General features: G+C 54.9%; 4 protein-coding genes across 4 annotated transcripts; 1 reads left to right on the top strand and 3 right to left on the bottom strand.

The window, feature by feature from the left end:
- Positions 1-1,825: 1,825 nt before the first annotated feature.
- Positions 1,826-2,866, bottom strand: GUITHDRAFT_102838 (hypothetical protein; the record flags this gene model as incomplete). The annotated part of the gene is made up of 2 exons (XM_005838498.1): positions 1,826-2,503; positions 2,552-2,866. The coding sequence occupies 2 exons, from the start codon at positions 2,864-2,866 to the stop codon at positions 1,826-1,828; spliced, it is 993 nt and encodes a 330-aa protein (XP_005838555.1).
- Positions 2,867-4,341: 1,475 nt separating this feature from the next.
- On the bottom strand, positions 4,342-5,212 carry GUITHDRAFT_150938 (hypothetical protein). Its single transcript, XM_005838497.1, has 7 exons — positions 5,182-5,212; positions 4,998-5,049; positions 4,889-4,944; positions 4,775-4,842; positions 4,668-4,728; positions 4,564-4,614; positions 4,342-4,508 (listed from the first exon to the last, which is right to left on the bottom strand). The coding sequence occupies exons 2-7, from the start codon at positions 5,002-5,004 to the stop codon at positions 4,356-4,358; spliced, it is 396 nt and encodes a 131-aa protein (XP_005838554.1). The 5' UTR covers positions 5,005-5,049; positions 5,182-5,212; the 3' UTR covers positions 4,342-4,355.
- Positions 5,213-9,808: 4,596 nt separating this feature from the next.
- Positions 9,809-12,388, top strand: GUITHDRAFT_102836 (hypothetical protein; the record flags this gene model as incomplete). The annotated part of the gene is made up of 14 exons (XM_005838496.1): positions 9,809-10,146; positions 10,194-10,209; positions 10,464-10,553; positions 10,608-10,680; positions 10,730-10,784; positions 10,839-10,902; positions 10,956-11,063; positions 11,109-11,142; positions 11,197-11,297; positions 11,431-11,532; positions 11,577-11,642; positions 11,797-11,952; positions 12,151-12,213; positions 12,263-12,388. The coding sequence occupies 14 exons, from the start codon at positions 9,809-9,811 to the stop codon at positions 12,386-12,388; spliced, it is 1,392 nt and encodes a 463-aa protein (XP_005838553.1).
- A 59-nt stretch (positions 12,389-12,447) lies between these two features.
- GUITHDRAFT_102835 (hypothetical protein) lies at positions 12,448-13,695 on the bottom strand (the record flags this gene model as incomplete). Its single annotated transcript, XM_005838495.1, has 2 exons — positions 12,448-13,328; positions 13,605-13,695. The coding sequence occupies 2 exons, from the start codon at positions 13,693-13,695 to the stop codon at positions 12,448-12,450; spliced, it is 972 nt and encodes a 323-aa protein (XP_005838552.1).
- Positions 13,696-13,873: the final 178 nt, after the last annotated feature.

Raw genomic sequence — 13,873 nt, 5'->3', positions numbered from 1 at the left:
ACAGGGAAAAGCAATGCCATTAATTTGTGTTTGCCCTTGATACTCAAACATGCTCTCAAGCCAGAGGCAGGGGCGATCTATGCCGACAGGTTGAGAGAGGATCTCATGCATGCCCATACTCTATCCAGCAAGTCAGTCTAACGACTTGTCGATCACATCCTGCAGATCCCAGCGGCATTTCATCTCCACAAGCGCCTCTGCGATTCAGCCGCCACTCCTTGTCGGGTCTTAGCCTCCCACACACTGGTGACCCCCCTGGCTATCACGTGATGACGCTGCTGAGCTTACATATCAAGTCGGTCCTCGCCTACCTCTTACTGCTGTCCGGCGGGCCCGGCCTCGGCGGGCCGAGGCCGCGTGAGGCTCCGGGGCCCTCCTCGGCCCCTGAGCTGATCCGAAAGTTCTCGAGCCTTTTAGCCTTAGGCGGCTTGCTTACGCTGAGGCGTCCAGCTCGCGGGCTTTCGCCAGAGAGCGGCGGATCAGTGGCGCTGGCAGCCGCAGTGCCGGGCGGCCCGGCAAGGCCCCGTACGGTCAAGTGAGTCACTGAGTTTGAAAAAAAAGATTTCAAAAGTCGCTTTGGAGAGATCAATACGGGTTTGAAATGAGGGTGAAAATGGGCGCCTAGTAGATATCGATGCGAAAGCAGCGGGCGTAGCCACATCCGACCTGAACTGTGTCAGATGGATTAAGATTAGGCATCATTCACGAAGGAAAGAAGGAGAATCTCCATGACATCTCGAGGAATGATGACGAGCAGTTTTTCCCTGCAATACAGTTGGTGTACGCGATGCATAGAATGAGATCGATGTCTTGTGTATGAGTGAATCTGGTGTAAGAGCGAGCCCGTTGGAAACCAAGACATGACTTGAAAATGTTGTTGACGACTCTTAAACAGTTCTGAGGTTCGAGAAAGAATGGATCTGGATAAAATTTGGTGCTTGTTTCAAGGCGATTGCTGTCCAGCAAAGCAGGACGATTACCAGGGCATGAACTTCGCTCCCAAGGTGATGAATTCAATTCTAGGCCTGTCGAATCCTCTTGAATGATATCGAAATGCAGTTTGAAGGAACCGTAAAACAAGAGAGATTTGTGCCGTTGCAAAAGTTTCCTGATAATGTCTTGATCAATCTGCTACAGATTTGTGCTAACCCTTTGCTGGATCTTTTCAGACGACGTCAAAGCGCAAAGCCTTTGCAATACACAAGTGAGCATATCATTGGAAAGAAAGTTGTACTGACAAGCTGAACTTGTTCATAGTCGTTCGGAGTGCAGTCTATTGAGCGAAAGATCCAGGAATGGAGATCCAGGGATTCAATTCATTGTAAACCAATTGTTTTGAAGTGCTTTCAAGCCAAAATTTCTTCCAGGAGATGAGTGGAAGAATAATGGTACAGGGATTCGATGATAGATGCAATATAGCCCACAAAGTAAGGCAAAGAAGCAGTTTTGACCTGTCTGTCTGTCTGGTGCTAATGCATATAAATCAGACGAACGTGGGTGATATCCTGCTCTCGGTGAATGGCGAGGTATTTCAGTGTTTCAATGGCATATGATGTGACCTATAACAACAGCCCGTTCGAGGTTCCTTGGACCAAGTACATGAACAGCTCAGGGGACCAGCACATACACACGTTGTGTTAACATTACAGGGCAAGGTGAATCTGTCTTCGTTTGATCTGTTTCAGATATCTGAGATTTTCCAGAACCAGAAACTATATAGCATGGTTTGTGAACGTTTGATTGCAGATTGAACTAAACTCAGTGTTTCTTCACTTTATTCAAACAATATTACAGTGCATATTCAATGTTTGTTAGGCACTCGTGCTTAAGGCTTGGTCTCGCCGCTGGCAGGAGCAGCGGGGCTGGCACCAGTGTTGGAAGCGTTGGTGGAGTACAATCCGCTGCTGAGCTGGCTGAGAAGTGCAGCAGGAAGAGGCTGTCCGTCAAGGGTTTGCCACTGTCCCACGCTTCCAGTCATGCCTGTAGCGCCGGTGGTGCCGGTGACGCTGCCAGTGCTGTAGGGATATCCAGACATGTATGATCCGGTGGTGTATCCGGTGTAGCCAGTGCCAGTGGTCTGATAAGTAGCTCCGGTCTGATAGGCGGTTCCAGTCTGGTAGGCACCGGTGGTGTAGGAAGCAGTCTGAACAGTAGGAGTGGTGCCAGTGACAACCTGCTCAGTGGTGGTGTAGGTGCGGGTAACAGGGATAGAGACAGATCGGGTCTCGAAGGCCTGCTGGGTGGTGACGATCTCGTGCTCCTCATACACAACCGTGGGGCGCTTGACCTTGATCCTCTTCTCCTCGAACACAGGTCTGGGGATCTGGATGTAGCGGGTCTCGTTCTGGAGCTCCTGGGTGGTGATGATCTTGGGGACCTGAACCTGAACAAGCTTGGTCTCCATGATGGTCTTCTCCACAGGGACGAGGGTGGGGACGATGATGGGGCGGGTCTCGTACTCGTACTTGGGGACAGTCTGCTCGACCTGCTGGCTCTCGGTGACCTGGAAAAGACGTCAGACCTGCTTTACACCTAATGGCGTGCGACTCACAGTGTGAACCTTGGGGGCGCTCACGACGCTCTGAACCGGAAGGCTGGTAACCTGGGTCACTGGTCTGGCAGCCAAGGAGGTGTAGGCGGTGCTGTAGCCCATGGGCAAGCTGCCGTAGGTCATGCCAGTGAGTCCGGTGGTGGTGGTGACGTCAGAAGTTCCAACGTTTCCGGAGAGCATGTAGCCGCCGGGGTAGACCATGCCGCCCGGGATGAGGGAGGAGGTCTGGTAGGCCGCCCTGTTGATCACAGGAGAGGTAGTGGCGGAGTCACTGGTGGTGGGTTGCTGAGGAGCCAACGAAGGAGAGGTGGACATGGCACGAGTTCGAGGCGCGAGTCTCTACCTCTCCCTCTCTGCCTCGCCTCTTTAGAGCCTGCGCACCCCTCCAGCCCCTCCACCCGACGTCCCCCACCCCCACCCCAAATTTTATAAGACCCTCACCCCCTGGATACCTCCCTTCAATCGTACCCACCCCGAGGTTATCCTTCTTAATCAAACCTTTACCTGGACCCCCTCCTATCAAAGATTTCTTTCCTTGCCACCCACCCCACCCTCCAAAGTAAAACACCTTGTGATGATTGAGGTAGGGTCCTCCACCCCACCGATTCAGTCTACGTACCCCCTATTACTAAGATTAATAGATAACTGTTACTACCCTACCCGTGTCTTGCCCCCAACCTCATCTGATCCTCGTAATTACCAACCTACACACCACCTTCAGGGGACTACACCCTTTCTCACTACCCCTACCCTCAAAAAGTCTAGCTTGTACCCCTTGAAATCCACAGGAATATGTACCCTCATTCATGTGGACCCCCCTCTTCACGGCATACGACCCTTGTAACGATCAAAACCACCCCCACCGTTGGAACCTCTCACGTTCACATACGCCCCACGAGAAAACGTTCAACTCTAGGAACCCCCTTGACCCCTCAGAGGGCCCCTACCTACCAAATTCAGTGACCCCTGAATTCGTGTGATACCACCCCTCCTACCGTAATCGGATACCGCGTCATTTTTTTTTAGTCCCGAATTCACCCGTCTATAACACCTAAATCCAATGGGTAGTTGTGCCGATGACCCACCAGTGCCTTCAAATCTTTAAATCCACCCTACCCCCGATGTTGAATCATTGTTCCTTCCTGGTTCATTTCTCAGTGATACCACTACCCCACCACTGCCTTTCCACCCCCACCGTACTAGGGCTGAGCCGTTATTGTTCTAGAATTTCTATCATGCTAGGAACTCTCTAGGACCCCCTAGGGCTCATGACCCTACCTCGATGACCTCGGTAAAATTAGTGACCCCTTGATCATCAAAAAATTATCACCCACCCCTCAGTACTACATCGATCAGGGGTGGGGGTGCGAATACTGCATAGAGTTCAAGGAGTACCATGATAAATCAGTCAATATTGTTTTGTATATGAATTTGACTCAAGCGAGACCGACTGGAAAGCTCGTGCTAGCGGTGCTTTGGTGGGAACGTCATAGCCTCGAAGGGTAGGTGGGGTAGTTGGAAAGTGACCGTTAGGTCGAGCGATCCGGGGAAACTTAGCAGGCAGAGCAAGATTGACAAGACAAGGAATGTTGGCAGGATGACAACCGGCGAAATGACTCATGATGGGCCCCGGACAACCTGTAACCTGAGCTGCCTCGGGGTAAACAGAATTAGCTCATGGATTTTAGCGATTCTGACTGCTCTCAGGGGCCGGCAGCGGCCACTCAGTGTTGAGTAAAGCCTTAATGCTGAGCCGGCTACGGGAATGACTCGAATGACTCGCTTGAGATGTCAATCAGTCCATTCATGCTAGCTCAGCGGGAACAAATGACATCAGGTTGAGACTCGGGTGGTTGAGGTCGAGCATCCCGAGCTTCCCCTTGTTCCTCAGCTTCACTTCTATCGCCAGCACCGCCAGGGCGTCGAAGAGGTTGTCTGGCCCGGGCCGAGGGACCACCTGAGTATGTCGTAACTTAGTAAGTTAGGCTGCAAGCGCCGGGCCCTCTGTCAACCTGTTCCATGTCGCTCCGCATCGAGAGCCCCGCGCTCGATGCCCCGAGGCTCTGACAACATCCATGAGGTTGGGAAGAAACTCAAGGACAGGCCGTGCACTGACCTGTCGCTTCTCCAGGAAGACCACGTAGTGAGGACACATCTTGTGCGACTCAGGGTGTAAACTGCCAGCAACAGGATGAGGAGCCAGTGGAACAGTTCAGCCTCCACCTGTCGCGTCCATGAGACAGTCGCTCCTCCAAGAAGGGCTTGCTCTTCAGCTCTCGCTTCATGTCGGCCTTGTCTCAGGTCAGGAGCAGGAGACGTGGCAAGGCGGGGCATCACCGTAGTCTGGATCGAGCTCATGCTTGCGCGGTTGAACTTCTCGTTGTCCTCCGAGTCTGTTGGACACTGTCAGTGCTGCTCAAGGCTGCAGGACGAGCGAGCCTGCTACCTGGCATGGGCGCAGCGAAGAAGTGCTCGGTGCTAAACCACTTGACGTCCTGCTGGCACCATCGATAAGGTACAGGAACAGGAGTAGAGGCAAGAGGAGGGGCAGGGAAGAGTTGATGGCACCAAGGGAAGGGAAGGAAGGGCAGGGGGGAGGGATAGATGAGGAGAGGGGATCGCAGCCTTACCTTGCTGCTACTTGTTTGTACATTGGTAGACTGCACAGCTGGAGTTTGAGTTTGAGGCATTGAGCCGAATGGAGCTGGAAAATGCAATCAGCAAAGTGGGGGAGGAGCCGAAGAGACAAGCGGGGAAGGGATGGGAGGAAGGAGGAAGAAGGGGGTCAAGGAAGAAGTTGCAAGAGCAGAAAGATGACGCAGATTTCATCACACAGAAATCAGCACTCACAGGGTTTAGGAGCACCGAAGGTGCTAGTTCCGAAGGACGAGCCGAAGGACGAGCCGAAGGGGACGACGTGCCCATGGGAGCCTGGAGGATGAAAGAAGGGCTCAGGTAGCAGCTCGCATGGGATCTCCTGAGGACCTGCGGGCTGGTCGAAGGGTTTGCAGGAGCGGCCGGTTTCAGATTGACCGGAGCCCGCTGCCTGTCGTGCAGTGTCAGAGGAGGGGACGGAGGAGGGACAGCGAGGGGAAGATGGCCTTCCGACCTCAAGTCGAAGAAGGTGCAGACGATCTGACAGAGACGTTCAGTCCCACGGCTGCTTCCTCCCCCCCTCTTCACAGCTCACATGTATCAGGAGCTCGGCGTCAGTCGGCAGCGCCCTGTGGTTGAGCTGGTTGTTGTAGTGCTGCGGCCAGACCCTCTTCTCCCTTGCACACAGGTCAGGAGGAGGAAGGCAGAGGGCGGGGGGTAGATCGAGGTACCTGTTGACGAGAGGAGGATCGAGGATCAGGGAGGACCCCTGGGGGGCGTAAACGCTGTAGAATTGCGAGTCGCCCGCATCTACTCCTCCCACTCGGCTCGTCTGCACCTGGCGGACGTCATAGTGATCGTGGCTCCCACCGTCCCACGTGTAGCTCAAGAGCTCCTTGTCTTCTGCTCGCAAGGATGAGCAACTTCGCCCCCTTCGCCCTTCATCGCACCTGCCAGCTCCTTGATCCTCTTCTTGATATAGGCTTCCACCGCGTGCGAGGGGAACCGCTTCATGTGAGTGTATTGCCTGCGAGGACGTCATGGGTCATTCCTAGGAGGAAGAGAGGCGGAGCTTGAGACGTGCGGGGCAACGAGAGGATCCAACTGATGATATGAAAGAGCTTCCTCACCGAAGTTGCTGCTTCCTGTCCATCGCCTTTGCACGCTCAACGGCCTCCTGGGCTTCAGCTTCGCCCTGCAGGGTCTGCTGCTGCTGCTGCTGCTGCTGCTGCTGCTGCTGCTGGAAGGGACTGGAAGCCAACCCGAAGGGCGAGGACAGCGACCCAGTGGCACCTCCTGCTCAGATTGTCATCGAACTACTTTACCCATCCACCTACTCACCAAAGGGAGAAGGTGCTGGCATGGAGGGAGAGGGAGCAGCAGGGGCCTGCGCTTGAGCAGCAGGCTTGTTGTATCCCCTCACGGTGTCCAGATCGACTTGCTGGAGCAGTTCGACCACATGCCCCAGCACCTGCACTGCAATCCACTGGCGGATTCCACGGGAGCTCTTTTTGAGGATCTCGTGCGGGCTAAGGTCAGCTTTGACGTTCTGCCCACATTGAAGTTTCTCGTTGATCACTCGGGAGCAGTATTCCAGCACACCATTGGAATGCTGAGCGGGACGACAGACAGTTAGCATGGACGGGAAGAAGAGCTTGCGTCTGAACCTGAAGCCACCATGCATAGTTCTTGTCTACCGGCTTCCTGGTGGAGTCCAGGACGCTGTTGCCTCTCGTCAGTTGTTGTAAGGGGGGAAAGGAAGATACCTTGACACAGAGCTGGTGTTGTTGGGAGAGAGGAAGGAGCTCGGGCTCCCTCCTAGGCTCATTACGCTTCCGCTAAGACCGAACCCAGTCATGTTGCCGTAGGACGCGCCTCCAGCGATCCTCGTCTTCCGACGTAAGTCTTGCGCAAGGCTCGAGTCATCCAGGCGCACCCTAAAATCACGTGGTGATGCACAGGAATAGCAAGGAGAAATCTTCTCGTCCGACCTGCGAGCGCTGCACCATTCGTCGAAGGGCTTGCTCTGCTCTTGTAGGAGGATGGGGGTCGGAGAACTGACAGAAGCTGTCGTGAGTTTCTCCTCCTTCACCTGCTTCTCCTCTCACCGCACTGATGAGTTGGCCAGGGCCGAAGCACGCATGGGAGTCTGCATCAGCGAGATGCTCTTCTGCGGACGGCAATCAGTTGGTGCGGCCGGAGCAATCCAACTTGTCAAACCTGCAGGTAATCGTGGCTGGAGAGAGGCGAAGCGTAAGTCACTTGCCCGAAGGTGACGTGGCATCGAGGAGGACTGCCCGCAAACGTCAATCGCCCAGCAGAAGAAGCTTCATCCCCCTCACCTCTGCATCGACATGTTCCGTCCGTTCGGCGACAGGTTACTTAGGAAGTCGTTGCCGGCTGAGGTGATGGGTGAACCGAAGCTGAGGTTTCCCCCACTCAGGTTGAGGGACATCCCTCTGCTCGGTGACATTACGATGTTGTTTGCACGTCGACTGATGGCAGCGAGAGGAGAGGTGCTGGGGCCAGGGAGAGGAGAGCCCAGGACCCCCATACCCCCAAGCAAGCTTTGCTCTCCAAAGCTTCGGTTCATGCTCTTGGATCCGAAGGAGCGATTCAGAGGGCCTGACAGGGAGAGTGTCAAGGAGAGACGTCACATTGGGAGCGACAGAGCAAGAGCTCACCTTCCATCGCACTTGGCAGCGTCTCCTTTGGCGACGTGAAGGTTGACGGGGGGAGGTTCCCGTCTTCATGCTCGTCTAAGGACCAAAGGGTCGCCCTCCCCCACAACCCGAACCCTCTCATCCCACGGAGCAGGCAGACAGTGGAGACACAGCAGGCCAGGGCAGTCCAGAGGAGGCGGATGTAGAAGAGGTAAGGACTCTTGGTGATCGTCAGGGTCCTCATCTCCCCGTTCCACTGCACTTGAGGGAATCTCAGGGGGGCTTGCGAGGAGAGGCTGTTGACAGCCGGCCACACTTGGAAGAAGTAGACGTACATGGCGAAGATGATCAACGTGAAGCTGAGGAGGAGGAAGCTCGAAGAACGGTGCCACTTCTCTGTGCGCCGCTGGTGCAGATGCCACAGGCGGTCGCGCGAGAGCTGCGAGTTGGGTTCGGACAGGATCACGAAGTAGGAACCCTCGGGCACGGGGAAGCTGAAGGGAGGGCTGATCTCAACCTGCCGCAGCCTCCAGCCCGTGAGCATGCTCGGCCCGCTGTCGTAGATGATCCTTGGCCAGTCGCCCACCGCCGGCTCGTTGTTGATCGAGATCCGCATCCCTTTAAGGCTGGAGCCCTTCCCAGCCTCGGCAGGCAGCCAGAACCTCTCCTTCTTCCTGGTGCCTCAGGGTCAGACACGAGAGGGGGAGGAGATCGATCCAAGAACCTTGACTCCACCTCATCGAGGAAGAAGCTCGGCCGGGGCTGGACAAACCCCTGCGCCAGCACAGCCACCCTGGAGGGGGTACCAGCCTTCTTGGTAGGGGTGTTCTCGACGCTGGCCATGATCATAGACGATCCATCGGAGTCTCCTGTCGACAGTGTCTTAACGAAGATATGATACATATCCAGTGGTGTCCTCGGAGCCATCGAAAGACAGCAACCTCTGCTCTACTGGGGGATCTTCATTTCAAATCTCCACCTACGCTTTTCAAGCGTGCACACGGTCTTTGTGTTCAACGGTGCTCCTGTTCTTGATCACAGCATGAAAATCACACTACTCACACATCCATACAGCCACTCTTGATATCTTCCTGTCTACCTTTGTCCTATCTTCAGCAAGGATCCAATGTGGATGACACAATATGGAGCCAGTAGTCTTCCAAGACCCCCCTTCTCACCATCTCTCGATCTTGAATCATGCATGGTGATTTCTGTCTACTTAATATCATCTCTGCCTCCTCCTCCAGACCCTCTTCCTTCTCCTCCGTCTCCTCCGTCTCCTCCCCGTCTCTCGCCCTTCCTCCTTCATCTCATGCCAATCTGCCATGCGCGCACCTACCCGCCAATAAACCACCCCTATCGATTCTGTGTGGACCCCCTCTTTTTCAAACCTACCTGGTCAAATTACCTTTTGTACCCACCCTTCATCTATTCCCTTGACCCATTTATTTCAAGGACCCACACAAAACGACCTTTGTTCCAAGGGGGTGGTCAGGATCTGAAGAGGAATGCACTCAGGCTAGAGGGGAGCGGACCGGACGGTCGTTAGGAGGAAGAATGGAATGCAAACATGTGAAGATGGGGAGAGAGGAGAACGAACCAGACAAGACGAGAAGGAGGGAGAGAGACAGGGAGGGTGAGCTGGAGAGCGAAGGTAGACGATCGAAACACAACCAAGGGTAGATGCTCAAGGATGAAAGAAGAAGGGGCTCTTCATGATGACTTGACTTGCTTTTGACAGGAATGAGCACCGAGGCCAACGGCCTGACCGCTGCTCTCACTTGATCATGCCCACTGTGCTCCTGCTTGATTGCTCTGCCTCGCTGCTGCGGCCCGCTGATCCTGCCGACGACTCAACCACCAGGCAGAACGTAGCACAACGAGGTACAACGACGCCCCTCGCCCACGCGCTATCAGCTGACTTGGACTGATAGGAATACTACATTTCCTGCAGCTGCTGGAGAACAGCCAAGACTTCGAGCCAGTATGCCTCATGACCATGTCCAGCTCCTGCAAAGTCTTGGTGCCCTTCGAGGACGATCCCAGGACAGACCACAAGAAGCTGAGGACTGCATTGTACGACATCGAGCTCGAGGACACGGCCAACGTCACAGAGGCGATGAAGTCTGCATGCAGCTTGCTCAGGGAAAAGTTCAGCGTCTCAGCGGTCGGCTGCCAAGTGGTGATAGTCGTGGACGGGGCTCCGTCATTTGCCGAGCTCAGGCAGCTGAGAGACATTGTGAACCACTTGCCCAAGTCCATAGTCTTTCACATTATCGCCATGGGGTCTGACGACGAGCTGCATCGCTGCTCGATCTACCAAACTCTTGCGGAGAGGTGGTCGAGGTTTCCCCATATTCCTCTTGCTCACACGCTGTGTTTAGGTCTCGGGGACTGTTTGTCAGCGTTCGTGTCCCCCAGGCATGTCATCCTTTCTTTCTCGCTGCTCGACTTGTCCTCCTAGCCTCTCCTCATCTTCTTGTCGTCTCCCCTCCCTCCCCTCCCTCCCCTCCCCTCCCTCCCCTCCCTCCCCTCCATCTCCTCCCTCCCTCCCTCCCTCATGCTCTCTCTTCATCTTATCTTTTCAATCGCTTCTCGTCATCCTTCCGCACGTGCACCCTCTCCTCCATCCTGTGCTCATGATTCTGCCGCAGGACACTGGAGGCTACAAGAATGCCTTCACCATGCTAGCAAAGAGATTCTTCCAGCCGTATCAAGGCATGATCGTCTGCGGTCACTTCCAGGTTCTCGATCCATGTCACCTCGGGTGCCTGTGCCCTTCTCACTGCTGAGTGTAGACAAGTATCACCCTCTACCCAGACCCCAACCTTGCCGTGGACTCAAGTTCTCATGGCATGACGGGCTCTCGTGGTCCCTTGCTCATCGTGATTCTTCCCTCTGTTAATGGTTCTTCGTGCAGATGTTCCGAATGCTCCATCCTCTGGCCCTGTCCCGCCATTCATCGCCATCCGCGGGTGATCCAGGCGGCTGAGCTGACCGTTCGTGCTGAATACTTGCTGGTGCTACAGCTTTATTCAAAAGAGCGTTCTTGTGACTGAAGTGAAGAGTGACTACGCACAGTTCAAGTTTCCGGTGACGTACCACTTGGTGTCTGCTGCCATTATCTTGTGACAGTCTTCGCGTAGATAAGCTCAAAACACATCGTCTTTCCTGATCTCAGAAGCAACGCAACCCCCCAGCAGAACTGTTCCTTCCTCTACTTCCTCCTCAACAGCTTGTTGGCCGACGAGCTGGTGAGGATTTGCAGGAGACGTGTGACAACTTGACGATGCCGCCAGGTTGCTGTCTGCCATCTCCTGCCTGGAGCCCAAGGTGCGTGTTTGACGCGCCAACCTGGCTAACGGACTGACCTGAGATGCAACGTAGGCAAGGAGGCGGGAGACGAGGCCAGGAGCTGCTTTTTGCTCCCATCGAACCAGCCTGCGAGTGAAAATTCGAGCTCGGAGAAGAAGACAAATCAACTTCAGGTTGATGTCTCCCTCCCCCGCTTCCTTTCTCCTAAACATCTTCCGTTCTCAGCTCATGCTGGTCATCCCGCGTCCATGTCTTGACGCAGGACTGCTACAACCGAAGCTGCTCTTGACTTCCCCGGTGTCTTAGCTGACGCTCTGTGATGCCGCGATCGTTGACAAGTCTCGTTGCAAGATGGTGGAACTCATCAACTTGGGGCTGAGTGCGAGGAGCTCAGAGGGAGATGCGAAGGTGTTGGATGGAGCTGAGGAGGTTGGGATCTGAAAGTTCAGCAGCAGAAGGAGAAGAAGCAAAGATTGATGGCAGAAGACAGCCAAATTCCTTCTCCTGAAACCCTTCAGGTGAGAGAAAAGCAGCTTTGTTTTGTTCGTCAACATTCCACTGTCCTTTTTTCCTTTGTGATGGCTCCTGCTCCTACCCTTCCTCGCGCCTCCATTGTCCTTGTTATCGTTCAACTCTCCTTTCTCCCCGTCATTCACTTTCTTTGCGTGTCAGAGCGATTTGGCCAAAGTCCTCAAGAACACTGCGCAGCTTCCAGCCAAGAAGGAAGCCTTGTACAAGGACTGCGAGCGACTGCGAAGAAGCTGCCAGATGTACATGATGCCCAACATACGGGAAGCGACCGTCCAAATCTTGAAGGCTGTCATGGAGGTGGTTGCTCTTCTCTTCCCTTCCCTTCCTCGTCCCCTCTCTCCTCTGGGTGCTGCCGCTGGCTCCTCGTCTTCCTTCCTTCAATGCGAATCGCTAAGATCACCACATCATTCCTTCCCTCCTTGCTCTTGCACTTCCCTCGTCTTCCCTCCCACTCCCCCCTTCCTCGTCCCTTTCCTGTTGCTCTCTGGACTCAAGGGAGAGCATCAGGACTCGTCAGGGGACAAGGAGACAGCAGGCGAGCGAAGTTTCTACATAAAGGTGAGAGAGAATCATGGCAGTCGAGAGGGCAAGCGTGAGAGGATCGCAGGACCTCATGGATCAGCTTTCTCGGTCAGACCTCTCCCAGCCAATCGTCCCTCCTCCTGCCTACGAGCCGGAGAGCGCCAAGAAGAAAGGAGGCAACAAGGCGTCTCTGGAAAACATCTTGGGGTAATATGTGTACATTAAAAGAGTTTCTCTTCCATTCAGGCGCAAGACTTTCAACAGCGCATGTCACGCGGCCAACAGTCCCCTCTGTATGAGATGTCGGATACACTGCAAGACGACCCGCTGATCCCTCTCGTTGTCCTTCTGCAGGAGCCTGTCGAGGAGGGACGGGCCCTTCCTCTTGATGCACGAGTGCGGCACATACTCCCCTTCCTTGTCGCTCTCCTTCTTCCTGTTCGGCTTCTGCTCCTGCTTCACGTGCTGAAACCTACAGTCTTTTCCCTTGGAGCAATACCCCCTTGCAAAATACTTGCACACCCTTCCACTCTCCCTCTCCTGGGCCTTGGAGGACGACTTCTCCTCTCCCCGAACAATGGCTTCCTGCTCGGGCGGAGCTTCTTCTGACTCGTCCGAGCCATAGGAAAAGAGGGAAGTCAGGCTCTCGCAGGCTCCTTCCTCCGATTTCTGCTCCTTCGCCCCGGGCAGCATCGACACGTTGGCCGAGCGCTTCGTTTCTGTCTTCCTAGAGGACGTGCTGTCTCTGGGCACTCGGATCTCCCAGTTCGGTCCCTTCCTACGTTTGTCCAGCGACGAGGACGTGCAGTCTCCTCGCGCTTTCCGCACATGCTCCTCCTCCTGTTTCCGGGAGATGTTGGTTGCTGATGGCCAGTTCCGACGTCTTGCCTCGCGCCACTTCTCGATTTCTTCAGGGCTGTCAAAATTTGCCATCCTCTTCTTGTCATTCAAACTTCCGGCTCCTACATGAGTGTTGGCGTAATGCTCCTTGACGATTCGCTGGGAAGCAAAGAAAACGCAGCCAGGGAAGGAGCAAGGGACGTGCGTTGCAAGGTGCGCTTCGTAGTGCGCGTACAGTTTGAAATCTTTCTCACAGGCATCGCAGAAGTAATCGTTGGACACGTACTCCTCCTTCTTCTCTGACGGAGGTCCTGTTTAAAACTTCAGTCGCAAAACCATCATTCCTTTCCAAACATTGCCACTCGTCACCAACACGTCCCTGCTATCATGCTCCCTTCATCAAAACAAACAAATATTCCCTCTTCTCTTTACTCATTCAGTCAGCCCTCACTCTCTTCCTGCCCAACTTGCAGGGTAGCTCTGAATGTTTGTATACTCTTCTAGTCGCGCCAACCCTTGCTACATCAAGACTGATCGATCGCCATGCCCCTAGCTAACTTCTCTGGCCTTTGCTATCAGCTTCGTACCTCTCGTTGTCGACATGCCGAACGGCAGCCCTGCCATCGACGTCGCTTCGCCAGTGTATGTCGGCTGCAAGTACCATGGCACCTCGCTCATTGTTCTGATCCGCCCCTTGATCTCATCCCCGCTCAGACCGGCCGGGCCAGCCGCCGCGCAGGGCCGCCGCGCGCTACCCCGGGCCTGAGTGCCGCCGCCCGGCCGCGCACTGGCCCTCACCGTCAGTGGCACACGGAGTCAGGTGCCCGGCCCGGTCACGGCACCGGCGCGCGTGCGG

Source organism: Guillardia theta (assembly GCF_000315625.1).
Source record: "Guillardia theta CCMP2712 unplaced genomic scaffold GUITHscaffold_11, whole genome shotgun sequence".
In the NCBI taxonomy this organism is placed as follows: domain Eukaryota; class Cryptophyceae; order Pyrenomonadales; family Geminigeraceae; genus Guillardia; species Guillardia theta.
Note: the sequence above shows the minus strand (reverse complement) of the source record. Positions and strands in the feature narration are given on the sequence as shown.

Excerpts from the sequence above, each read along its gene's own strand:
- GUITHDRAFT_150938 (XM_005838497.1), bottom strand. Across the intron at positions 4,729-4,774 it reads CTGTCTCATGGACGCGACAG|TTTACACCCTGAGTCGCACA; the intron begins GTGGAGGCTGAA and ends TGTTGCTGGCAG. Across the intron at positions 4,509-4,563 it reads TGCGGAGCGACATGGAACAG|GTGGTCCCTCGGCCCGGGCC; the intron begins GTTGACAGAGGG and ends CGACATACTCAG.